At 39.7% G+C, this 24,550-nt stretch overlaps 1 protein-coding gene across 4 annotated transcripts in view; it reads right to left on the reverse strand.

Annotated features, from left to right (window-relative positions):
• Positions 1-24,550, reverse strand: part of PDE4B (phosphodiesterase 4B) — a 589,505-nt gene that overhangs the window by 112,117 nt on the left and 452,838 nt on the right. For all 4 annotated transcript variants that reach the window (XM_074004574.1, XM_005543133.5, XM_074004575.1 and 1 more), the window contains 3 exons: positions 16,662-16,856; positions 6,370-6,406; positions 6,190-6,260 (listed from right to left, as the gene is read on the reverse strand). In XM_074004574.1, coding sequence (XP_073860675.1) covers positions 6,190-6,205 — 16 coding nt within the window. In that variant the 5' untranslated portion in view covers positions 6,206-6,260; positions 6,370-6,406; positions 16,662-16,856. The remainder of the gene's footprint in view (positions 1-6,189; positions 6,261-6,369; positions 6,407-16,661; positions 16,857-24,550) is intronic.

Consider the following 24,550-nt stretch of genomic DNA (forward strand, 5'->3'; position numbering starts at 1 on the left):
AACATTATGTGAGCAGGGAACAACTTGTTTACTGCTTGATCCCTGGCACCCAGGATAGTCCTTCATATGACAAGCATTCAGTAAATACTTATTGAATAGAAGAATGAATGAATGAGGAACAGAGCTGACTCACACTTGCCAAGGACAAACTTGATCACCTCTTTTTCCTTGAATATGTGCTGCCCCTTTCCTGTCATTATTCAGACCATTCATTCCCCTGTAAAGCAAGCTCTCTTCACACCAATCTACCCATCAAAGGTTAAGTTACTCATCAAACCTTCTCCAAAGGATGCCATCCTTTTAGCCAAGAGTGGTCTCTCTAATCTCTCATGGTGCTTTATTTGTATCTTTAGGGTCATTTCTTCATGTGACAGTCCATATTGGCACATATTATCTCCACTAGTAATCTGTGACCTGTTGATGGCAGGATCCAGTTCTGATATCTTTGCTTACATACTCTTCAGGTCCCACCAATTTGCCTGGCAAATAGTAGGAACTCCAAAATGTTAATCGAATGTAGATTGAATAACCCATTGATGTGAAAGTGATTTGAGAACCAAATACTCTATATGAATATTTTATCTGGTTTCCTTTTCACATACAATCTTGGTTCTATATGCCACTTGCCGTTCCTCGAACACAGCACTCTCTTTTGTTGCTGTGCCTTTGCACACATTTTGCTCAGCTGAATACTTTTCTTTTCTTTAAATGGCTAGCTCTTTCATATGTCCTAGGACTCTGCTCAGGCATCACCTCCTCAGAGGAGCCTTCCCTCTGTGAGTGGCCCTCACCTGTGTTCTGTATTTTCTATGCTTACTGAACCATTGCATTGTTCATTCTGTATCGCATTTCCCATTTTCCTGTCTTTCTCTTCAACTCATCTGGGAGAAATTTAAGCAATGATTGAACATTGTGCACAACTGTAACACAGGGATCTGGCATAATATTTGGTATGATGTAGGTGCTCAACACATATGTACTGGATTGATAATACAATTTAATAATTTTATCTTGCACCTTTTCCTGAGTTCCAAAGAAGACTTTTGTGAAAGAAGACACTGAACTAGGAGACCCTAAATGTTGGAAATCTCTACTTTCTTTACAGCATGTCTAATCACAGTGCCCAATTCTCTCAATGACTTCTTGGAAATTACACATATTATGCAAATTCTTTTGTCTCAGAATTAGTTTTGAAAATATGGCTTTTATTTAGAGTTGTCAATTCAGATAAGCATCTCTGTGTGGAAGCTTTGGAAAGGCAGGGACCTTATTTGGGTTTGTCAATTATTCGTGAGACCTGGTGCAAACAAGATGCTCAGTACATTTTCAATGTTCTGTAAGTTGAGAATGCCAGACAGAGAATTGTAAAGAGTGCCAGAGGAAAGTGGTATTGGTTGCTCAGTTTCCAAAGTCCCTAACTTATGAAAGAATCATAAAAAGTTATGTGGCTGATTGCTGAAGACGGTGATATAAATAGGGAAGATAATATGGCCATGGCAGTTCATACTTTCCAGCCCTGAATAGCACAGTGGAGAGAGAACTGGACTGTGACTAAGAAGACAGGAATCCTAATCCTGGCTCTGGCACCTTCCCACTGTATAGCCCTTGGGCAATTCATAGAACCTCTTAGTTTCTTCCTCACTTGAGGAGAGCAGGCAGGAACTAACATTTACTGGTGATTTACAACATACCAGGTCCTGTGTGAGGAGTTTTACATATATTGCTTCACTTAATCTGAGGAAATTTGACTAGGTTCATTCCAACTCTGAATGCTCAAAATTTTATGACCCTCAGCTAATTTAATTCACATGCCAAAGTACATACAGCAATAAAAGACATTTTGGATAGATATACACCTAAAAAAAGTAAGTGGTTGTTAATCCTTTCCTGAAGATTACATACATGTTGATTAAATTATGCTTTGGAAGAATGTTAATACAAAGAAGTTACATGGTTGCCTGATAGCCACAGGTGATATTCATGATGTTGATGACAGAGTTGATTGATAAATGACACCTCTTTGCTCCCAGCTCCATCCCCTGGCTATCAGACTACTGAACAGTGGGCACACTCACTCATCCACCTGATTACTACAGCAGTCTGTTTAAAGTCAGCAAATGCTTTAAGAATGCTTATCTGAATTAACAACTCTAAATGAAAGCCATATTTTCAAAATTAACTCTTGGGACAAAGGAAGTGTAGGTTTTAATTTGCAGCCAAGAAATACAGGTCCAATCAAGCATCCCTCAATGGGATATTTCATGAAGGTGCAAGGAAACCACCTCAACAGGAACTTTGAGATTTCCACCCTTTGGGTGGTAAAGCACAGGCAGACAATGGACTGCTTTTATGCAGAGCAGAGCCAAAAGATAAAAGAAATCTTGACTTATGAGAAGTATAGTTCTATGTGGGAGTTCCTTTTCCTACAATAAACCACACTAACCAGATGTCTCATGAAAACCACTCCTAGGACATAATTATTGCTTAAATGCTACATTCAAGGCAGGGAATGGCACCCTGGATCCGAAGTCAAGTATCCCAGAAAGAAATATCTGAGTTCCATGAATTCTACAGTTTCAGCTGTTAAGATAACTCTGTGTGTGTGTGTCTGTGTGTGTGTGTGTCTGTGTGTGTGTGTGTGTCTGTGTGTGTGTGTGTGTGTGTGTGTGTTGGGGGGGGGATGCTTTCTGTATGTTGTATCCATTCCTTTCAAACATTATTGTCTTCAGTTCCTTCTCTTGGATTTTCTTTAGTTGTTTGAAGGTATTCACTATCTAGAAATAAAATGGAGTGCATTAAATGGACACTCAGTTTTCCAACCTGCCCCTGCCAGTCTTCTCCGGAGATGGCTAATTGATTTCATCGATTTCAGCTTCCTGATGTCTGAAATCCATTATTCAGGACTGAATCTGAGCTGGACTGCACCACTCTCAACTCCCTTTGGTGAAACTCCAGTGGCAAATGTGCCCTGTCTTGAATTTTTGTTGGTGACAGGGTAGTACTTGCAATCGTAACAGGATCAACTCTGTACACATGGGTATGAATTTGAGAAAGATCATTAGATACAACTATCTTACTACTGGAGACCTGCTTTGTGTGATAAGTATGGCTTGCTTTGGACCAAGGGCGACACAAGGGGCCGTGATTTGAAGGGTAGTCCTCAGCTAGAGTGTGGGAAGGGCTGTGCTTCAGCTATGCTATGGCAATTATGGTTTTGGGGTACTTGGTTCTTAAAAGTTCACAAGGACCAAAACCCTCAAGGGTGTGGAAAGACCTGATTATTGAGAAAGTAGTTTCAGTTGGCACAGCATATTAATTAGCAGGGTTAGGCTGAATGTCCTAATACTGCTAACAGAGGTAAAAATCCTCAAACCCATGCTAACAAATAAGAATGAGAACACCACCACCCACCTGGCCTTCTCCCTAGTGCTGTGCAATGTAGTGGTTCTCAGTCCAGCCATGCTGAAGAAGCCTTTAAATGTGTCTATATTAATCCCTTCCCCCTTATTCCCATCTCCATCAATCTGGTTCAGAGTTATACCCCCTTTAATTCCTGAAATACTATTTTAGCTACTGTCTCTATCTTCAGGCTTTCTGATCTTCAGGTATTCCTTAAGTTCTTCCTAAATGTCTTTCTGTTCCAAAACCTTCCAGGGACTTCTTCCTATAAACCAGAAGACTTAGCAGGTTTGGCAAATGAAAAGAGCACTGCAGTGACAGGATTCCAGGTTTCAAGGAAAACTCTGTTGCCCACTAGAAGCTGTACATTCTTGCTGAAGTCATTTAATCTCCCTAAGTTTTGTTTCCTTACCCTTAGAGTGGGAGTAACAATACCTTTATTCGTTCAATACCATGAATATCATTTATGGTGATCTAAGCTGACATAACAGATATGAAATCCCCAAAGTGTTACACCACTTCTGGATTCAGCAAGAGAAATGTAACGATCCATTATAATAGCTCACATTTATTGAGCACCTACTTTGTGCAAGATGCTGTTTTAAGTACTTTGCGAATATCAATTCATTTAATTCTCACAACAACCCTATTTTATACATTAGAAAACTGAGATATAGAGAGGGTAATTAGCTTGCCCAAGTGTATCATTTTCGAGGGGGTAGAATTGGACTGTGAAGCCTGTAATCATGGCTCCTGAGGCCATATTCTACAAAGAAAAAACATAGAGAAGGGATCACTCCTGCAAATATAATTTTCTAAATAATTGGTGGTCTTTCCTCCAACAATTATCTATCCATAAATTCATATATGTGATGAATTTTTATGAAGCACAAACTGTATGTCAGGCATTCTGCTATTCTTGGGAATTCAAGAAAAACTAAATCCAATTCTTACTCCTAAGGGGCACACAATCTAGTGGCAGGCGGAGATCCATAAAGCAAGTGATAAGGTTTTCAGAGTACTCTGGATCCACATGAGGGCCACTCAGCCAGGTTTAGTGAGGTCAGGGAAAGCATCTCAGTGAAGGTGATACTAGAGATGGGACATAAAGACAATCAGGATTTGGCCAAGCCGACACTGGCAAGTGGAAAGAGACATTTTAGGAAGAAAGAACAGTAAGTCCATAATTAGGATAGAGAAGAGAGCATGCAGAGAACAACAGACCATGATTATTGAACATAATTCCACGTGGCTAGAGACCTAGTCTGATTGCTTACACTGCATCCCCCAGCATTTCATATTAGAATGTAAGCCCTAAAAGAGGAGAGAACTTGTCTGCTCTGGACACTATTATATTACCAGTGCCTGCTACTGATGGGGGTGCTCAGTAGTTGTTTGCTAAATGCATATATCCATGAATGGATCTATGAATGGATGGTATGTGCTAAATAAATACTTGTTGGATGGACAAATAGATAAGTAAGTAAATAAATAAATAGATAGATGAATAAATACATAAATGGAGTCCTACTCCAAAAGAGGCTGGGACAAGCCTCTAGATTTCATATACGTTGCACTAAATATAAACCCGAGCAACTATCAATCAAATTAATTTGTCTTGGGTGCAAGCACCAGCATTTAAACTTTATCTTAATAACACCGGACTGCTGAAATGCCTCAAGCTGAAGGGTGACACAGTCATACAACATGTGAGAAAGATCACTCACATGGAAGTTTGATCAGAGTATATAGAGTCATCTCACAAGAAAGCCTAGTCATTAAGACAGTGAAAGGAAAAGCAAACATTCAAAGCAGGGTTTACTCCCACTTTTAACAAATCTATTCTATGAAAATTTGTATGAAAGCAAAGTAAAGGACTAAAAAATAATTTCACAAAGATGAGAGATATAGGATACTCTGTAGTGAACTCTGGCTGAAAAATTAGATGTAGGTTTTGGCCCTGATGGGTCTCTAACTTATGGAGTAGGGGGCAGTTGTTAGCAAGTCACTGGATTCTTGAGAGCTTAGGTTTCTCCTAAACAAAGAGAATCAATGGTCTCAAAGGCCTCCTCCAGCCCTCTCATTCCAGGATTATGGGTTCTATGACTCTCTGACCTCTGTGATACTTTTTTAAAACATGCAGAAGAGTGAATGGAATAGAACTTTTAGCTTAGGCTCATAGATTTGAAATGATTTTGGAGAGAGTATTACTGCAAGGAATATAAAGTTCAAACCCTTCATTTTATAGATATGGAGATCAAGGATCAGCAATATTAATTTAAATGCCAAGATCATATAATTAAGTGAAGGTGGAGGAGAAGATAACCCCGCACTTATTCATTAAACTGCATGAATTTGTTTATAGAAAATCAAAAATTCGGCAAATTGGACTTGAACTTTTTGCTACGTTTAATTTTAAGTTTGAATATCTGAATTCATTAAGAACTTACTCCAAAAGTCTTCTAACAGAATTTATGGCCATTACTGGTCAAAGTGGTAAATGTAAAAGTCAACAAAAAATAAAATCCTCCTCTTGTTCTTTCATTTGTGAATTCCTACTGGATACTAAGTCTTATAGGTACAAAGACTAAGAAGACCCAGACTAGGTTACTTTTAATGTTGTATGAGTTCTAAAATACTATGGTGATCCATCCTATTTTCAAATTTTAATGTGTATATTAACTTAGCTTAGAGGGCAATTTTCCATGTAATAGTTGTATTTTTTAATTGCTGCTCAATACTTTGCCTTTATGTTAGGGATTCAAACTCCACAAAAAAGTCAATGCTTACTTGTTAGATGTACCATGAAGGTTTGTCAGTATAGTGAAGTTGTTTCTCACACTTCGCAAGCTGGCAAGGACCTACAAGAAAAATGTTTAAAATGGTTAAGGCCAAAAGAAGACAAATGGCCAGGTTCAAACTTAGAAACTAGCAACAGTGAAAGCAAGCCAGGGCCAGCATAATACATACCTGGGCAAAAGGAGTTACAATCAAGTCATCGCCATGTCTGGTGAAAAGAGAAAAAAAGAACCTTTAGAAATTTACTTGAATTATAACTGTGACATACAAGCTCTAATATTAAATTTTATCAGTGTTAACAACACAAATGTTACACAAGTTCTTCTACCTGGATATAAGGCAGGACTCACAATTTGGCCTGAAAGTGTATCCCAAGAGCTTGAAAGGAAAAAAATTAGTACCAGATTCATGACTCCTGAATTTACAGTGACTACACATAAAAGCATTTGCAAGTAAGCATATATCCTCAGGATATATTCCCATTAAATAACAGATCCAGAGTACTGTAATTTAAAGCGACTTGTGGATTTTGGTTGCCAGAGCCAGGAAATTCAAAGGGAGGGCTGCTCACAGGGACACACACAGTTGGAAAAAATGGTATAACAGTCTGGATAAAGGTTAACTTTGGATTTCCTGGCTTTTGTTGATTCGAACCACAGCTTTAATGCCATTTAAACACAGAATTCTGTCTGGGAATCCCATTACTTTTTGTTTTTAATATAACTTTTTTCTTAAAGTATCTAAGGAAAAGCTTTTAATAGTAGCATATGGCTGAACCCACCATAATCATACCATTGTCACTCCATTTTGTCCCAAAGAACTGATTAAGCTGTACCCAGTGTTATGTAAATCTGTATTTAGGAAGAGTCGAAATGTGTTTTCACTGGCACGTGCTTTGAGAAATCTACTTAAACCCACATTCAGCAATCTCTCTATTGAAGGTACTAGAAGACATGCTGGTTTGAGCTATAGTCACAAAATCAGGCCCTTTGCCATTACAGTGTGAATCATCGTAGCAGCACAGAAGTCAGTAACAGTGAACCTTCCCTTAGTGTCTGGCCTACCTTCCCTGTCCTCATAATTGCCACACAAATATGGCACCTTCTTTGTTAACTACATTAGTGCAACCAATAATTATTAATTGTGTGCCATGTACCAGGCACCATGTGAGGCCTCGGGCTCCAGAGTTAACAACACATACATCCATTTGGGCCTCTCCTCTATCATAGGCTTTTAACTTGGCATCTATTTAATATGATACTTTTCTTTCCACCTTTGTCTTTAGCTAGAAACCTCTGAACTTCAATTTAATCTGGCAAGTTTCTTCTGTGCCCACTTTGTACGGTGACAATAAAAAGAATACTGACAAGGAGTAAGCATTCTTTGTGTGACTACTACTGTCTGCCAGGCCTCATGGTAAGCAGTTTACATGCATTATCTCATTTAATTATTGTAACAGGGCTGTGCGGCAGGTATTCTTAATATTGCTATTATATAAATGACATCGATCCACAGAGCAATTAACTAGCACATACCTAGTAAGTAGAAGAACTGAGACTGATTCCAAATGTAAGAATTTAGACCGTTTGGTTTCAAAAATCTGTGCTTTTTAAACACTATGCTTCGTTTTCGTTGTTGTCATTATTTTGCTTTGTTTTGAGACAGGGTCTAGCTTTGTCACCTAGGCTGGAGTATAGTGGCATGATCTCAGCTCACTGCAACTTCTGCCTCCAGACTCAAGCAATCTTCCCACCTCAGACTCTGGAGTAGCTGGGACTACAGGAACACAACACCACACTAAGTTATTGTATTTATTTATTTATTTTGTATTTTTCTGTAGAGACAGAGTATTGCCATGCTGCCCAGGCTGGGCTCAAGCAATCGGCCCACTTTGGCCTCCCAAGTGCCAGAGTTACAGGTGTAAGCCACTACACCTAGCCTATGCTTCCTATTTTATGACTTGCTGCATAGTTGACATATCAAATCATACAAAATATTCATGACCTCCAAAATTAAAACAAAGTAGGGGAGACAAATTATTTTAAAAACTGTAATAGACATTTTAATATAGAATGAGAATTACGAACAATGGGTATACTTCATGAAGTCCAAAGGAAACATGATAATTACAGGTTAGAGAAAGTAGGAAAGTCTTGATTGAGTGAGCAGTGTTTCAGATGAACTTTGAAGGATTTAAAAAGTCAGGGATGGTAGATGCTGCCAATGAAGAGAAATGACAGGAACAAAGGCACTGAAATGAGAAAATACTGAATACGCTTATTAAGATCTTTGATGGCTATTTGGGTGGAGAAGAGCATATTAGCTATAGACATTTGTAGAGAATAAAGATAGAAGTCCCCCCATGCTCATATTATGGACAATCCAGACAAAGATTATAGAGTCAGTACTTAACTCCATAGAAAGAAATGACCCAGGCTGGGTGCGGTGGCTCATGCCTGTAATCCTAGCACTTTGGGAGGCTGAGACAGGCAGATCACCTGAGGTTGGGAGTTCGAGACCAGTCTGACCAATGTGGAGGAACCCTGTCTCTACTAAAAAAAAAAAAAAAAAAAAATTAGCTGGGCGTGGTGGTACAGCTACTCGGGACGCTGAATCAGGAGAATCACTTGAACTCAGGAGGCAGAGGTTGCAGTGAGCCTAGATCACACCATTGCACTCCAGCCTGGGTGATAAGAGTGAAACTTTGTCTAAGAAAGAAAGAGAAAGACAGAAAAGAAAGACAGAAAGACAAAGAAGAAAGAAAGAAAGAAAGAAAGAAAGAAAGAAAGAAAGAAAGAAAGAAAGAAAGAAAGAAAGAAAGAAAGAAAGAAAGAGAGAAAGCAAGAAAAGAGAGAGAGAAAGGAGCCAGTGAAGGTTTCTGGAGAGATGGAAAGTGAGATGGGCCAACAGAAAAGTGTTTTAGAAAGTAAAATGCTTGGATGTGGAGGGATAGATTGGAGAAGGGACAGACCTGGAAAGAATAGTTAGAAATTGCACCCATTCTGATGAGAAGCAATAGGTAAGGCCAAGAAAGGGACAGAATGAGACAACTGGAAGAGAGCCCAGAGGTTTCGCAGGACTCGACATTTAATTGGATAAGGGGTCATAAAGAAATATAATTTTCAATTTTAAAAATGGATATCTGAGAAAACAGTGAAGTCATGAGTAGAAATAAGGAAATGAGGAGTTTACCCTCCTGTTGGGGGAGTTTTAAGTAGTCACTGAGTTTTTAAGTTACATGTTGAACTTTAAGGTACTGATTTACATCTGGGTGGAGACATCGAGCGGGAAGACTGAGATATGGGAATTTGAGCTATAGATTAAGGGGTTCCCTACAAAAGTAGGGATAGTTAAGGCCATGGCAGGAAGTGGCCCCCTGAGGTGGGGGTACATATAAATAGGGAGCCAAAGGAAGAGCCTCAGGGTTCTTGGAGAGATGCAAAAAAGAAAGACAGAATAATCAAGAGAGGAGCAGTTGTGATAAATGGAGTGTGGTGAACTGTATCAGAAACTGCCCCTTTCCAGTCATTTTTCCCAAGATGAACTTTGAGATGGGTAAAGATCTTGCAGTTTGTTCTGATTCTTTTCTTCCTTCCCTTCCTTCCTTCCTTCCTTCCTTCCTTCCTTCCTTCCTTCCTTCCTTCCTTCCTCCCTCCCTCCCTCCCTCCCTCCCTCTCTCTCTCTTCCTTTTTCTTTCCTTCTTTCCTTCCTTCCTTCTTTCCTTCTTTCCTTCTTTCCTTCCTTCCTTCCTTCCTTCCTTCCTTCCTTCCTTCCTTCCTTCCTTCCTTCCTTCCTTCCTTCCTTCCTTCTTTCCTTCTTTCCTTCTCTCTCTCTCTCTCTCTCTCTATTTTCTCCTTTCTATTTTTTTTAGGCTAGTTAAGTGAAGTGTTCTGATTTCTGATGTGAAGTTCACATTGTTCATAAGACATCAGGGTGAATTTGGGACTAGATAATGGATTTAGATTTAAGTGTATCTTCCATGACTCCTGGATTTCCAGAGTCTGGTATCTGATAAAAGCTAAATAATATAAGTAAATCTCATGCATAGGTGGTACCTTGAGCTGATGGATTGTTGAATGAGTTGGAGGAGTTATTAAAACTGCACAATCCAAAGACTAAAGGGAGATAAAGAAACATTAATAGGGCATAATGTCATCATGACTTTATCATTATGGAACTTCTGAAGTTTAGGAGAACAGAACATTCAGAAGCAAAAAATAGATTTTACAGATTCCCAGCATTGGTTCCCTTAAAGAATTCGAGCTGGCAAAGCTAATGCTGTATGTTAGAAAACTGCTGTTAAAGAATCTATCAATTTATAGAAAGTAACAGAAAAGAAACAAAAAACTTCTCTTTGAGTGCAACCAGATTATTTACGGAACTATTATAAATTTTTAAAAATCACAATTTGATAAATCACTAGTTAAGAATCAAATAGCATAGAAAGAACAAAACATTTGATTGATTATGGAAACTAATACACTTCTTACTTTCCCAAACCCCTGGAGAAGCAATGCCTCTCAGGAGCAAGTCCGGATATTCAGAACCATTGCAAGAGCAACATCTAGTGACAAAGTCAGCACATTGCAAATTTAGAGCATAACTGGAAATGAGCACTCCAGTCTTAGTACTGAGTCATAGAATGGAGTGTATGTAGGTCTGCTCTAAACAATAAAATAATTTTCTAGAAAGCAGAAAAACTGCCTTTCACTGCCACACTCTGAATGTTATTAATTCATTCCACCTTTCTCTGTTTTATCACTACACACAGAATTTAACTTGTAATTTGCTTGATTTTAGTCTGTCATATAGAGAGATATATACTATAGTGGTTAACAGCACAGATTTTGGAGCCAAGGAGCATGGGTTTGTCTCTCAGCTGCATTATTACTAGCTAATCCTCTTCATGTCTCAACATTTTTACCTGTAAAAGAGGGTCGTATGAGAATTAAATGAATTATTACATATGTACAACTCTTAATAACAGTGCTTAGCACATAAAAGCAGCTTAGTTATTGATTTATAGTTATTAGCAATGCCAGTAGGTAGGTATCTTTGTTTTTATATGGATGGTCCTCAACTTAACGATTATTTCACTTACTCCTTTTTTTTTTTTTCCTTCTGAGACAGAGTCTCACTCTATTAACTAGCCTGGAGTGCAGTGGCATGATCTTAGCTCATTGCAACCTCCACCTCTCTGGCTCAAGTGTTCCTCCTATCTCAGCCTCCTGAGGAGCTGGGACCACAAGCACTCACCACCAATCCCAGCTAATTTTTTGTATTTTTCGTAGAGATAGGGTTTCACCATGTTGTCCAGGCTGGTCTCAAACTCCTGAGATCAAGCAATCCGCCCGCCTTAGCCTCCCAAAGTGCTGGGATTACAGGTCACACACCCTGCCCAACTTACAATTTTTGACTTCACAATGGCACAAAAGCCATATGCATTCAGTAGAAACTATACTTAGAGTACCCATACAACCATTCTGTTTTTCACTTTCAGTACAGTATTCAATCAATTACATGAGATATCCAACACTTTATTATAAAGTAGGCTTTGCTTTAGATGATTTGCTCAACTGTATGCTAAAGTAAGTGTTCTGAGCACACTTAAGGTAGGTTAGGTCAAGCTGTAATGTTTGGTAGGTTAGGTATGTTAAATGCATTTTCAACTTACAATATATTCAAATTAGGATGGAATTTTTGGGACATTGTAAGTTGAAGGGCATCCGTAATTAAAGGGTTGCATGTCTCTATTTCCAGGCAATGAGAGCTCCTTTAAGATATTCATGTCTGTCCATTGCAATCAAGAGGACTCATACTTATGTGATATTTACAGTTTGCAAAGCACTTTCATGTACATTATTTCATGTAGTAAGAGAATGCTCCTGATCCCAGGAAATGGTGCAACCACCTATCTTCTTGACCAAGCCTGAAACCTCCATCTCCCTTATCCTTCAGTCAAACACTAACTCCTGCTGATCCTGACTTGCAAATATGTTTTAACTGCTCACTAGATCATCTGTAATATAAATCCCTGTCCTCTTTTACATGATTATCAAGGCAGCCTCCCATTTGGCTCTGTAGGTTTGAGTACTAGTCTTTAAGCTTCCCTACTCTGTAAACCATTTTCTATGTTGCAATCAGAGCTATTTTTAAAAATGTTGCATTATATATTTATCTGCTTAAAGCCCTTAGTAACTCTCCACTTGCAGCGTAAAGGCCAATCCCTTAACATAGGCCCTTCATGATGAGGTTCCTGCTCACTTTTCCAGTCTCGTTTTTCACCACTTCCTTATCCTCTCATATCCTCTGGATCAACCACACTGAGCTGTGGTTCTCCAAAATGCTCCCACACTAACTGGAGAATTAGTTAGCAACTGGCCTCTCCTGCACGTCCTTCTGCCTGCCTGACTCCTCTAGCTGAGCTGTAACCTCCTCAAAGTAGGCTGCTTTCCTGCCTGGCCAGACCTTTCAAACCAGTGCATAACGCTCTATGCCTGCCCTTATCGGAAGCTACTAAAACTGCCTATTGACTTACTAATGTTTTAGTACCCTTGAAGACATAGAAACTGTTTCCGTTTATTGGGGAGGTCACTTAACAGACTCTAAATGAGGCTGAAAAATAAAAAATAATGCTATTAATTTCTGTTCTGCCTACCTTTCCAGCTGTTAGGAGGATCATATTCATTCTCTCTTTCAATAAATATGTAAATTTAGGAACTTTGTGAACAAATAAGACAGTTTTTCAGCCTCATTTAGAGTCTGTTTACATACTGGATATCCATATAGTTTACCACCTAGACTCCTGGGGTTTGTCTTGTTCCCGTTTATTGGGGAAGTCATTTAACTTCTCTGTGCCCTAATGTCGTCATCATTAAAACAAGAAAGTTATAGTACCTACCACATTGGGGATATGGGGATTAAATGAATTAACATACGTAAAGTATTTTAACAGATAGCATACAGAAAATACTCAATAAATGTGTGCTTTTATTTACAGATAATTTAGAGACAATAAAAGAGATTCAACGTCTTAAAAGCCACAGTGCTAGCAAGTGTGATGGCTGTAAGTCTAACTCAAGTCTTAGAAACCACACTGCACTTTTTGCTAGTCCATCAATAAACAGGTTTTAAATTTAAGTGGGTTGTTATTTCTGCTTTTCTTCTTGGTTCTTAGGTTTCATTTCCCTTGAAAATGAGTAGGCTCTCTCTAGAGACTACTTAGTCCACACGCAAATGGTGGCTTTCAAAAGCTTCTTGCCCATGTAAGGCTTTGCAAAATGGGATGACCAAATGAAAAAAACATGGAGTGTCCTTTCCTGTGGCTTTGCAGGTGGATAATCAAAACTCCATTCTCTCCATGGTGGTTCCTGCCACAGTTTTCAGCAATAAAACTGGCCTTACTAGTTTCCAGTATTTTATGTTCCCATGAGGCAATCTGTACCTCAGTATACGAAGGCATTACGTTTGGGATGACTACAACACAGGAACTGAACAGAAACCAACAAACTATTGCCACATCTAGGAAAGTATCTGAAATTGCCTTTTGGGACCCAATGGTGATCTTGCTTTATTGCCTTATTCTGATCTCTCCTTTGTTGCTCAAAGTTAAAGCCACTTTTAATTTTTCTTGTTCACATTTTTACTCTTAATATCTTTTCATTCACTCTCCCCTGACTATAATTTCCTGTTACTTTTCTGAAAAAATTCAGATGAGAAAATTTTAAAAGCGAGTGTTTCCTTTATTACTAGGATTTAATGCAGTAGAATTATGTAAAGTTTTCCACTTTTCATAAAAAATTCACGACAGCTCTGTGCTGGATATGAGGGGCTTGTGAGCAGGGAACATCTAGCAGCCCCTACCAAATGGCCTTCACATCTAGACTCTTAGTCCATGATCACCCTTCTTCTTCCTGGATCTATGGACAGAAAGCAAAAGAAGGAGTGAGAAGCTTGGGGGTTGCTGTTCCTCTGTTTCAATTCATCGTAAAGAATTAATAATCATGTGAAATAGTTTTAAGAGCATTACTTTAGTTCAGATTCAGATGTTTGTGTGAAACTGGATTTGCTAACATAAATCTAAATTACTAGAAGCTTGATATTATTCAAACTCTACTTTTCAGTGTGTAGTGAAATATAATTCAAAACCTGACAAATATATAGAAGATTTTTTCTGTGATACTGAAATATTTGAAAAACAAAATCTTGTGCTATTTTCATTCACATAAAGATTTGAATACATCTTGTTATCAGTATTTTTGATAGGGTGGTATTACGTTGCCAACCTTGTTTTCTTGGGAAAGGCTGTTTTTTATTATGAAATTTTGCTTGTCCTACTTTTTATCTAAGTCCTTATCTTTAAAAAGAGAGAATGATATTCGATAATTTACATATATAATTTTTACTTGCCTAAATTTAAAGTTGGAAAAATTAGGTTCTAAAGTTACACCGGGGGAAATTTTACTGGCCAGTAAAACTGAAAGGACAGTAAACTACCAGTAACAGGGATGCTGGACGCAGAATCATTTAGAACTACACCTCTGTTTCAACTGCCGTAGACTGAGTTGGATTGTGATCTTTAAGGTCTCTTCAAGTTTAACATTTCTACCACCTTTTGATTCCAAATAATAAAACACAAGAGTTAATCCGGAATTGCGGTAGAGTTTTCTGGGGAGACTCTGAACGACCTTGAGACTCTTCCTGCCGCTTGGCTTGTGTCTGGAGAACTCTTAACCAGGGAATTAGTTTCGGGGGGATGACAAGATTTCAAAGCTAATCTTTCACCTGTAAAATACTATGTGAATTAAGTTCTAATTACTTTGAGCTCACCACATAACCTATGCTCTCCCACGATGAAGCCTAGAAAGGTGTTTATTTTGGTGAAAGAAAGAATTCCCAATACCTTTGCATTCAAAGACCCCCATTCAAACTTTTGTCAGAAATGCCTTGGGTTCTACAAGATCTACAGCAAAGTGGCTGGCTACCTACCTCTCCTCCAGCCTCCGACACCTCTACTCTGCAGTCATTTGTTTTCTACCTAGTGGCAGAGATGCGACTTTGCAATTTGAAGAACATGGATGGAAAGATTCCAAAAGTTTTTAATATGGTCAGTCTTAGCCACATCATGGGACACAGCATGATACACAGTCATGGGATAGGGGCAAGTTTCTCAATCTCTCAGAGTCCCAGTTTCATGATCTATGGAGTGGGGATAATAATGGCACCTACCTGACAGATTAACAGAGATAACATAAGAACACAAGCTCGGCTCCATGGGAAGTGCTCATTAAATATTATTTCCTTCCACTCTGTTATGTGTGTATGTGTGTGTTTCTCTGGTCTTTCTTATTTAGCTGTAACCTCCCTGAGAGCATGTGCACTTTCTGAGAATGAGATATGCCTTTAACCCATCTGTGATTTTTATACTGTTTTGTTTGTCTTCTATCACCAGAGATTGGCACAATGTGTGGCACAAAGGAGAGAATCAGTAAATATTTGCCAAATGACTGAAAAATGAATTTGGGCCCACATGATGATTGAGATATTTTAGGGCAGGGGTGCTTCTATTAAAAATGTGCTGGCAGAAATGCCTCGAGGAATTTTTTTTGCTGGTAGCTTCAAAATACCCCCTTTCACCAGACGGTGAAACTTTTTGACTTCCTTTCCAATAGCAGAAGAGAATACAGTGGAATTTTCCAAACTGGAGACTTTAGGGAGCTACTGATACTTTTATGACATATAATATAAAAACAATTGTATCTGTGCCCAGAAACCTTTTAAGGCATGAATTCCAGAATCCAGTTTTATTTGGTTTTGGAAATTTAATAAGTGGGTGACACAACCTAGACCTTGTTCTTTAAATAAAAATTAGAGATTTACAATTAATAGCGGCAAAACAAAAATATCAGCTGTGCTTTATAGGGCGGTGGAGTGTGTTGTGTCTCACCAAGGAGCCAGGCAACAAGTGGGCATTGTGTTAAGGTTTCAGAGAAGGGACACAGGCATGTGGCTGAATGACAGCTTATTAAAGTCACCAAGCAAAGGCCACTGAGACAGCATGCATGTAACCAATCACCATTTTTCCTCTTTGCTGGAGCCTCATGGAAACGGCACATGCAGCTGAAATTTCAAGTGTGATGCGTAAAAAGTGTTAAGGTTCTCATGCTGTAAATGACTCAGCAGTTCAGGAAATGAAGCAAAATAATTTTTTTAAGGTATCAGTAACAGATGTAAAGTAAACACTGTGTCTAGATTTTCCAACACCCTTGGAGACCCCAGCTACATATTCTGCATGTTATAGAGCATTAATGTCCTTAAAATGGTCATCATGTCACCCCTGCTTATATTCATTTTCTTCCTTCATCCTTCCCATGGATTAAAGGGGAACTGTTGTTGCTGCCACTGTGACCTGGGTAGAGATGAGGTAAGTGTGAGACTGGAAGCCAGACAGAGCTTGTACTTACTGCTCGCTTGGAAGCGAAGAGTTTCTCGACATCGCCTTTGGTGACAAGTCATAGTCGCTGTCTGATCTGTAGAGAAATGACTCTCTGCGCTGGCTGTGCCCAGGAAAGGTGGTGTGAAGTACCAGCCCAGAGGAAGAGCTGGCCTGGGGATCCAGTGGACTCCGACCTGGGGAAGGGCCATTTTCCACATCAAAGCTTAAAGAGAAAGCAGGAAACTCTGGTCACATGGTAACCATGGAGGAGGACGCATAGTATACCCTGAGAACCAATGTGTGGCAGGTACTATATGCTAAGCATTTTACATAAAACTGTATGTACTATGGAAAGTTTTAATCCTCAGGACAGCTTAGAGTTGCAGTCATTATTATTTTCATGTTATGTATAGGAAACTGAGTCCCACTGAGGTTCAGTTATTTACCCATGCCCACCATTAGCAAATAATGGAGCCAGAATTTGAACCCAGGAGCAAACTCCATGGTCTTTCAGTGACATGAGCAACTTTGACAAATTCAGCATTGGTGCCAGGCATACAACAACTTGGTGATAATAAGCAACTCTAGTGGGACATTCAGCACAGCTCTAGGTGTCAGACACTGAACTATCACATGCGTAAGTCTCCCTATCTGGAAGACTTCTTCCTGTCATGAACAAATATCACAGTCTCATTAAATATACAATACACATGTTTCTAAATGTTTCAGGAACAAAGTGTTATCCTGACAACCTCCACTGGGTGACTAGATGGGAGGCTCAACCTGAGATGTAATATTCATCCGCAAATTTAACCACAGAAAAAGACTTAATTAATCTGCTAACACCAAATTACTCTCCAAGGCTGCAGAGCTTTGTCTCTGGGAGAGGATGCATTCACTGGCTCCCACAGAGGAGTGTCATGAGCTTTCCTATCAGTCTTCATCACTCTAGAAAGGTGCCCTCAAGCCCACAATTATTTGAACAGGCTCTGATCAACGAACACAGAGATGGGAGCAGTAGAGATTTTGTCTCTTGTTTTCTGTATCCCCACGGCTGGTATTTCCCTGGGCACTGTGCCCTTTTCACATTCTCCTTTATCATCACATATGCATTTTTTCCTGCACACACAACCTCTCTTAGCCTCAAATTGACAATAACCCTCTTCCCTAGTATTTCTCCAGAACTCTCACTGCTCCCCAGCTAAAGCTTTGCAGAGAGATGTTGAACAAAAGATATGGGGCTGAGGATGCTCCCTTTTTCAAATTCAAATTAGTGATTTTCCTGTATACTAATTCAGCTGCCATGATTTATGTCTACATTCTTGGTGCTTTCCTTTCACTAGTTCTTACAACCAGCTCTCTTTGGGTGAATTTTGCTTATATTTCTTCACTTTACAAAGCGCCTCCTCCTAACAACCCTGTGAAGTATATAAGATGATCCCACTCTACATTTGAGGTAAATGAGGCTTAGCAAGATGTAAATACCTTGCTCAGAGTCATAGGCTAGTAACTTGTAGAGCAGAATTGGAAGACTCATGTCTTGCGACTAATTTCTTTACAACCTCAGACTTTCCTAATGACAGAACTCCAGGATGGCCCAATGGATAACTGAGTGAAATTCCTCTTTAGTCTCTGAATTCAACCAAAGGTAATTTGGTACATAAAGAGTCAGTTAGACTATAAGCAACCTTGGCTGCTCTCTTGAATGAAAACGGGGAGGCAGCAAATTGAAGCTGTAGGTTTCCTTGAAACATGAGGAGAAGAAATGGCAGAAGGCAGGGTTATAATGCTTCCCTGGAGATCACTCAGAGAAGCTGCTTTTAGACAACCCACAAACTCCAGGTGTCTGATAAGAAGCAGAAAGTGATAATGTCTGGGTAAAAGGCCAAGGAAAAGCTACAACGATCCAATGTGTTTGGTCTTTCAAGGTATTGTAGATGAATTTTCTCACTAGGCTAATGGTCTGGGATGGGGCTGCCTTTCAAAGACTGCAGGTAGACAGGCAGGTGGGCAATCATTCATACTACCAGCCTGCTTGCCAGCCTGCCAGGAGGCAGAGCTATGTTGTTAACCACATACATTGCAACAAGCGAAAATATAATAAAGTGACTTGCAAACTTCCCTCGGGTGAGATCTGTCGTAGCTGTTGAGCAAAATAAAAAGCCCCTTTGTGGATAAGCGCTTTTTTTGTGTGCCACCCAAATCCCATAGAACCAGTAGGTCATGGGCTCTGAACCCTTTTTAAAGGCAAAGTAGGTAGGTTCTTAAAAACTGAAGGAGGAAATACACAAAGCTTAACGGTGGGCATGAGTTTAGAAATTTCATGTATTTATGTTGTTATTCATTGGCATGCATCTGTGCAACCTTTCTGGATATTAAAACCCTAACATACTTTTTAAACTGTTAGCATCCATCCACTGCCCCAGGTCCTCCAGGATCAGCTGGACTTCCTAGTGATCCAGTAACTAAAGGATTGGTGTCTGGAAGCACTGTGCCTGTGTCCATTAATTCGTCAGTGCTCATGCAGTGCCAGTCATTAAATATTATGAATGCCACTGCTGTGTGTATCTGTGCTAAAATCTTAGAGGAGGTGCCAAGTGGGTATGCCCACCAAGCTCTCAGAACTCTTTCCATTGAGGGTTTCCACCAAGGCTCATCCTGCCTTCTATTTTGCTAAAGGCATTCCTAGTGGGCAGAGGGTAAGTCCACAAAGCATTACCCTTAAAATGAGCATCACAGGCATTCTGTCCCTAGTATTAGCATCCAAGAAGTTTACTTCTGCCAGGAAAACTGGGGTTAGAACCTGACTCCAACGCTGTCTCCAAGATGACCCTCTTTGCTTTTGTTTTCTTTCCTTCTTACCCTACTTAAACTCATAGGAGAGCTTGCTGGAATTTAAACGAAGCCAGGGAAGAAGTCTCTGATGCAAAGAAGCAGTCTTAGGGAGACAAATGGCCTTTCATATTCCCTGGGGCACTGCTTCAAAGCAACCAACACAGATGTACAACTTTGGAACAAACATGAATCACCAACCAGACACCAGCCCCAGTCACAGCAAAATTAGCGGGCAGACATCACAATACGTCCCACAGATCCAGGGAATGAGGAGGGGTGTGGGCAAAGGGAAGGCTGAGGACAGGCTTTATAAGCAAAATGAATATACCACACCAACTGAAATACAATTAGGAAGAAAATGGAATCTACAGTAGCAGAAACAAACACATAAATAGGGCCATTATTTGTTTAGGGTAATTTTTGCCTCTGCCTTCATCAGGACACACATTTCATCTTTAGGCTATTTATATTTTAAAAAATCATTATAAAAGAAATATAAGAATATTATATAAAACTTAGACAATAGAGAAAAGAACAGCATCATTACTAGCAGTTTATTTTTTTCTCTTCTGAATATTTTTTTTTTCCTGCAGGTTTGGATCTTGATTTTTTTCACAAGTATTTGTTATGTGCTACAGTTTTCAGAATTAGCATTTTCCATGAGCTGCTTCATTCAGTTGATGTATCACAGTTTTCTCAAGCATTTTCTCTACTCTTGCTCCTCATATTTGCAATTCTGAATAACGTTGCAGTTGATACCTTTGAGCTTGTAGCTATTTCAACATTTAAATTAGGTCACACAGAAGTTTCAGATAGATTAAGAGAGGAAGTTACTCACAAGTTTCTGAATATTTGATTGTGACTTATAACTGCCTGGAAGGGGTTGCCCTTATCCAACCTATGGACACAGCATTGAAAGTGGTCTTTTCCCTGGGTCCAAAGAGCCTGCCAAGCCCTGCTCTCTGATCTTCAGGATTCTTTATGCTGCCTGCTCACTTGGATCTGCCTGCTTCTCCTTGCCTCTGCCAATATCCCTGGACTGCATCAATTGCTTATCTGAGACCTAATGTTTTAACAGCCTTCTCTTACTTTGTATCTAGTGTTCTCAGCTCCTCCAGGCAGTGATGGTGCGTGATAGGCTGTATGAGAAGCGGTGCTTCTTTGAGCTAGTATCTTCAAAATTCAGTTCATGCCATCTCCCTGAGTACGCTCTCTCTGACACTGCAGTCCAGTTTGATTTTAACATACGCTCCTCCTGTGTGCTCTCCCAGATTCCTTTACCATAGTACTTTATCACAGTACTTGCAATTCTATTTTAATTCTCTTTATTTACTGCTCCCCAATACATGGTTATCTCCAAGCCAGGAGGGACTCAGTATTACTGAGTATTACTCATTCTTGTATCCCAGGCATCTGGGTCAGAGCCTTGTAAACAGTAGGTCTTCAAAAAATGTGGACAGAACCAACTAAAATATACTGTAACTAACTGTGAAATGTTTCTCCAATCCCTCCCCTCTTTCTGCTTCCCTATGCCCACCTGAGACCCCACTGCCATGTGTTTCTACTGTTTCCTTTAAATGAATCTACAGAGATGTGACATTAATTTATTTGTTCGACCTTGTGAGACAGTGATCTAAATACAATAAGATGGTTTTTTTTTTTTTTTTTTTTAAGTACTGCTGTATTCTCCCTGAGCAAAACAAATCTGCATAGTAATATCACTGGCTTAGCTGTCTGAGATGTCCGCATCTTTACATAAACTCCCAGGAGGAGAAAAGCCTTCTTATACCAGCTTCTGTCTGCCATCTTCTCATCTCTTCGTTTTTCAATATAAGCAGGAACGTTCTTTGCCCCACAGTTATTCTGGTGGTTTCCATTCCTGGGGAATCCTTGCAAAGCCAGCCCGGAGCTGGTGACATGTGTGCCAGCAGATGGCAGCAGACTGCCACACTGTCCTTAGGCTGCAGGCCCCAGCCTCCAAGCCCAGCAGGTGGGGCTGCTGGCAGTGTTGGAGGGAGAAATATGACTGAAGCCTTATTCATAAGCCTGGGAGGAAAAATCAGGGATAAGGAAAAGAGCCACAAGGTGTACCATGACACCTTTGATTAACCTAAGAGAAGCTCTACTTCCAAGAATTCAAGTTAAACCAGTTGGTCGCAGAAATGCCTGCAATTGTCCCCAGGGTGGTTGTTTCCTGATCCCCAATTACTTGCACAAACTCCAATTTCTGTAACAAAGACTCGTGAAGCAACATCCTAGGAATAATTAATTTCTAAACCAAAGGAGATTTTTCTTCTGCAACTTAGTCATTCTCTAGGTGAGCCTCTTTGGCTTATTCTAACAAATAACCCGCTAGAAAGACTGCAAACTCCACAAAAGAGATTGAAATCCACAGGTCCGCAGAATGGTTCACTGCCTTTTTGGAGAGAGCTCTTGCTGTCTCAGTTTTGCATTTCTTTCTTAGAAGTTACTCACTGAGTCTCTTCTGTATCATTGAATTACCACAACTCTGGCAGGCTAATTCTTTTTGCCCCGTTTCAAAGAAGAGAAAATGGAGGCTCCAAAATGTGAAACTTCATTCAAAAAATTCTAAAGTGTGACCTCTTTTCATTACACCTTACAATCTGTGCCCTGACACCTCAGATGTCTCCTCAGACTCCTTGATTCCAGAACCGGCCATGCTAGACTGTACTCCTCTGTTTACTTCTCTCTCTCATTCCACCAGACAGTGACCTCCTTGAAGCAGGAATGAAGCCTGCATTCGGTTTTGTATTCCCAGGGCCTAGAGCTGAGTATCACACCAAAAGGCATACAACAAATATTTGTTAAATGAATGCAAAAATCTCATAGTTTTTTCTCACATCTGACAAAAAGCCAGCTCCATTTGGATTAAAACCTCTGGCAGGTGATGACCTCAGTGGAGCTCTTAAAGGGAGTCACTGGGTTCTTCATTCCCCACTCTCCCTGCAGTATCCCAGGAACTCCATCCTAGCAGTTTTTGCTTATGGAAAATGTTGTTTCTATAATAAAGTGCATGTTTCTGTATAGAGTGTGTATGTTGTGGGGGGAGGCATAGTCATGAAAAAATGCTGGGTTTCTTTAAATTTCTGTTGGAAAATATTCTCCTCAGTTGTACTCAAAAACTAACTGTAATCCCAGCTACTCAGGAGTCTGAGGCAGGAGAATCACTTGAATCCAGAAGGCAGAGATTTCAGTGAGACAAGATATGCCACTGCACTTCCAACTGAGGGACACAGTGAGATTCCATTTCACGAAAAGAAAAGAAAGAAAAAGAAAAAGACACTAATGTCTTCAAACGCTTGTTTATCATTTTAATAAAAACAAATAACTATTTATCCATTTACTTAAGTGATTATATTGGCCGTCACTTCAAATGTACTATCTGATCCCTGTAGACAGAGGAGTTTAACAGGCACATGTGTTTTTACCCACAATGACAATGACCCATCTTTCTATAATTAGTCACTGCAGGCTGCAGCCAGTCCTAATTTCTAACGAAGGACTAAGCTGTGAAAAACACAGCCAGCCTGATATAGAGCCCATGTCCTAGCAGAAGGCAGGCAGAACTCCTCTGGCCACAGCTATAGCAGAATATTACAGTTATGCCGTAAGAATTCTATGAATTCCCTTCCACAGACTACGAAGAAGAACTTTGATGTTCAGCTCATCTGAAGTCTAGAAGCAGCTTCCATTGCTTTTTCTTCTTCCAGGGCCTTTGAAAATTACATTCATGGCAGTAATCCAAAACTGCTTTCCCCACAGAAAGGCTTAACCAGAGGTAGCGCAGGAATGCTGAAGAGCTCTGAGATTCTAGGGATCTGGCTTCTACTTCCAGCTCTGTGGGGGAATTAACTGAAATGAAACAGGGGATCCCTGTATCCTGCCCCCTACACCTCATCTTTTCCCACTGAAATGAAGTTGTGAGGTACCCCCCTAAGATTAGACAACTTGCAGACATTTTGGAGATAGAAAAAAGGTTGGTTCTCAAGTGTGGTTTTATGTTAATAGTGATGAGCATTCATTTACTCAACAAATATTTAGCAAGCACCCACTATGAAACAAGGCACTGTTCTCCACCTGAGAATACAGCAGTGTATGAAACAAGGTCCCTGAGGGAAAGACAGACAACAAATAGGAAAGCAAGATAGTTTCCGATAGTGAGAAATACTATGAAGAAAAGCAAACATACAGTAGTGTGATAGAGACCAAGGGAATAATGTTTCTTTAGTTTGGGTAGGCAGCAGGTCCACTCTATCCAGTCATGTAGGCTGTCAATTGCACTTCACCAGGAAATACCGTCCATCTTTCTCAGGCAGTGTTGAGATCAGACACAGGTAGTGGTAAAACTTGTCCTTAAGTTCCTTCCTATCCTCATTTCTATACTTTAACTAAAGAATTGAGTCAGATGATACTTAGGTTTGAATCTTTTTCTTATTTTTAACCCCAGTGCTAAGGGCCATGCCTATCATGTCTGATGAATAAACAAATGAATGAATGAATGGTTTAGGGCCAAGGAATTTTTATAAACTCCCCTTGATACCCACCACAGACAGCACAGACGAACTTCAACAAGACTGACTGTGGGTGATATGGCGATACTCAGTCATCTCTTGCCCTGTACCCTAATCAACTCCTAAAAGTTAGCTCCGTAAAGAAGAACTGGGAATGTGCTACCAAATACCACCTGCAGGGAGGAGCTAGAATGCCTTCCAGAGAGCTCCAAGCCCAAAGGAGAGGCCCAGTGCCCACACACAGCAGCAATCATTCACATCTTCTGGTATTGATGTGGTGAGAGGTGGAAATGCCACAAGTACCCCTCAGTTCCTTTGTTAGAAAGCTTTAATTTTGACGATAAATATATTTTGTAAATTATTTTACTTATTGATTGAGATCCTTTTCTGGGTTGTAAACATTTCACTATAAAGAAATGGGTGAACAATGAAAAAAGAATATCAACACTTAGTTTTTCTACTGAAATTGTTAAGATAAGTATCATTTTTTAAAAGTTTTGTTTCAAATGCTTAGGAGTATATTTTAGTGTGATTCTTTGGTAATTTCACA

This window comes from Macaca fascicularis, chromosome 1 (genome assembly GCF_037993035.2).
Source record: "Macaca fascicularis isolate 582-1 chromosome 1, T2T-MFA8v1.1".
Lineage (NCBI taxonomy): Eukaryota > Metazoa > Chordata > Mammalia > Primates > Cercopithecidae > Macaca > Macaca fascicularis.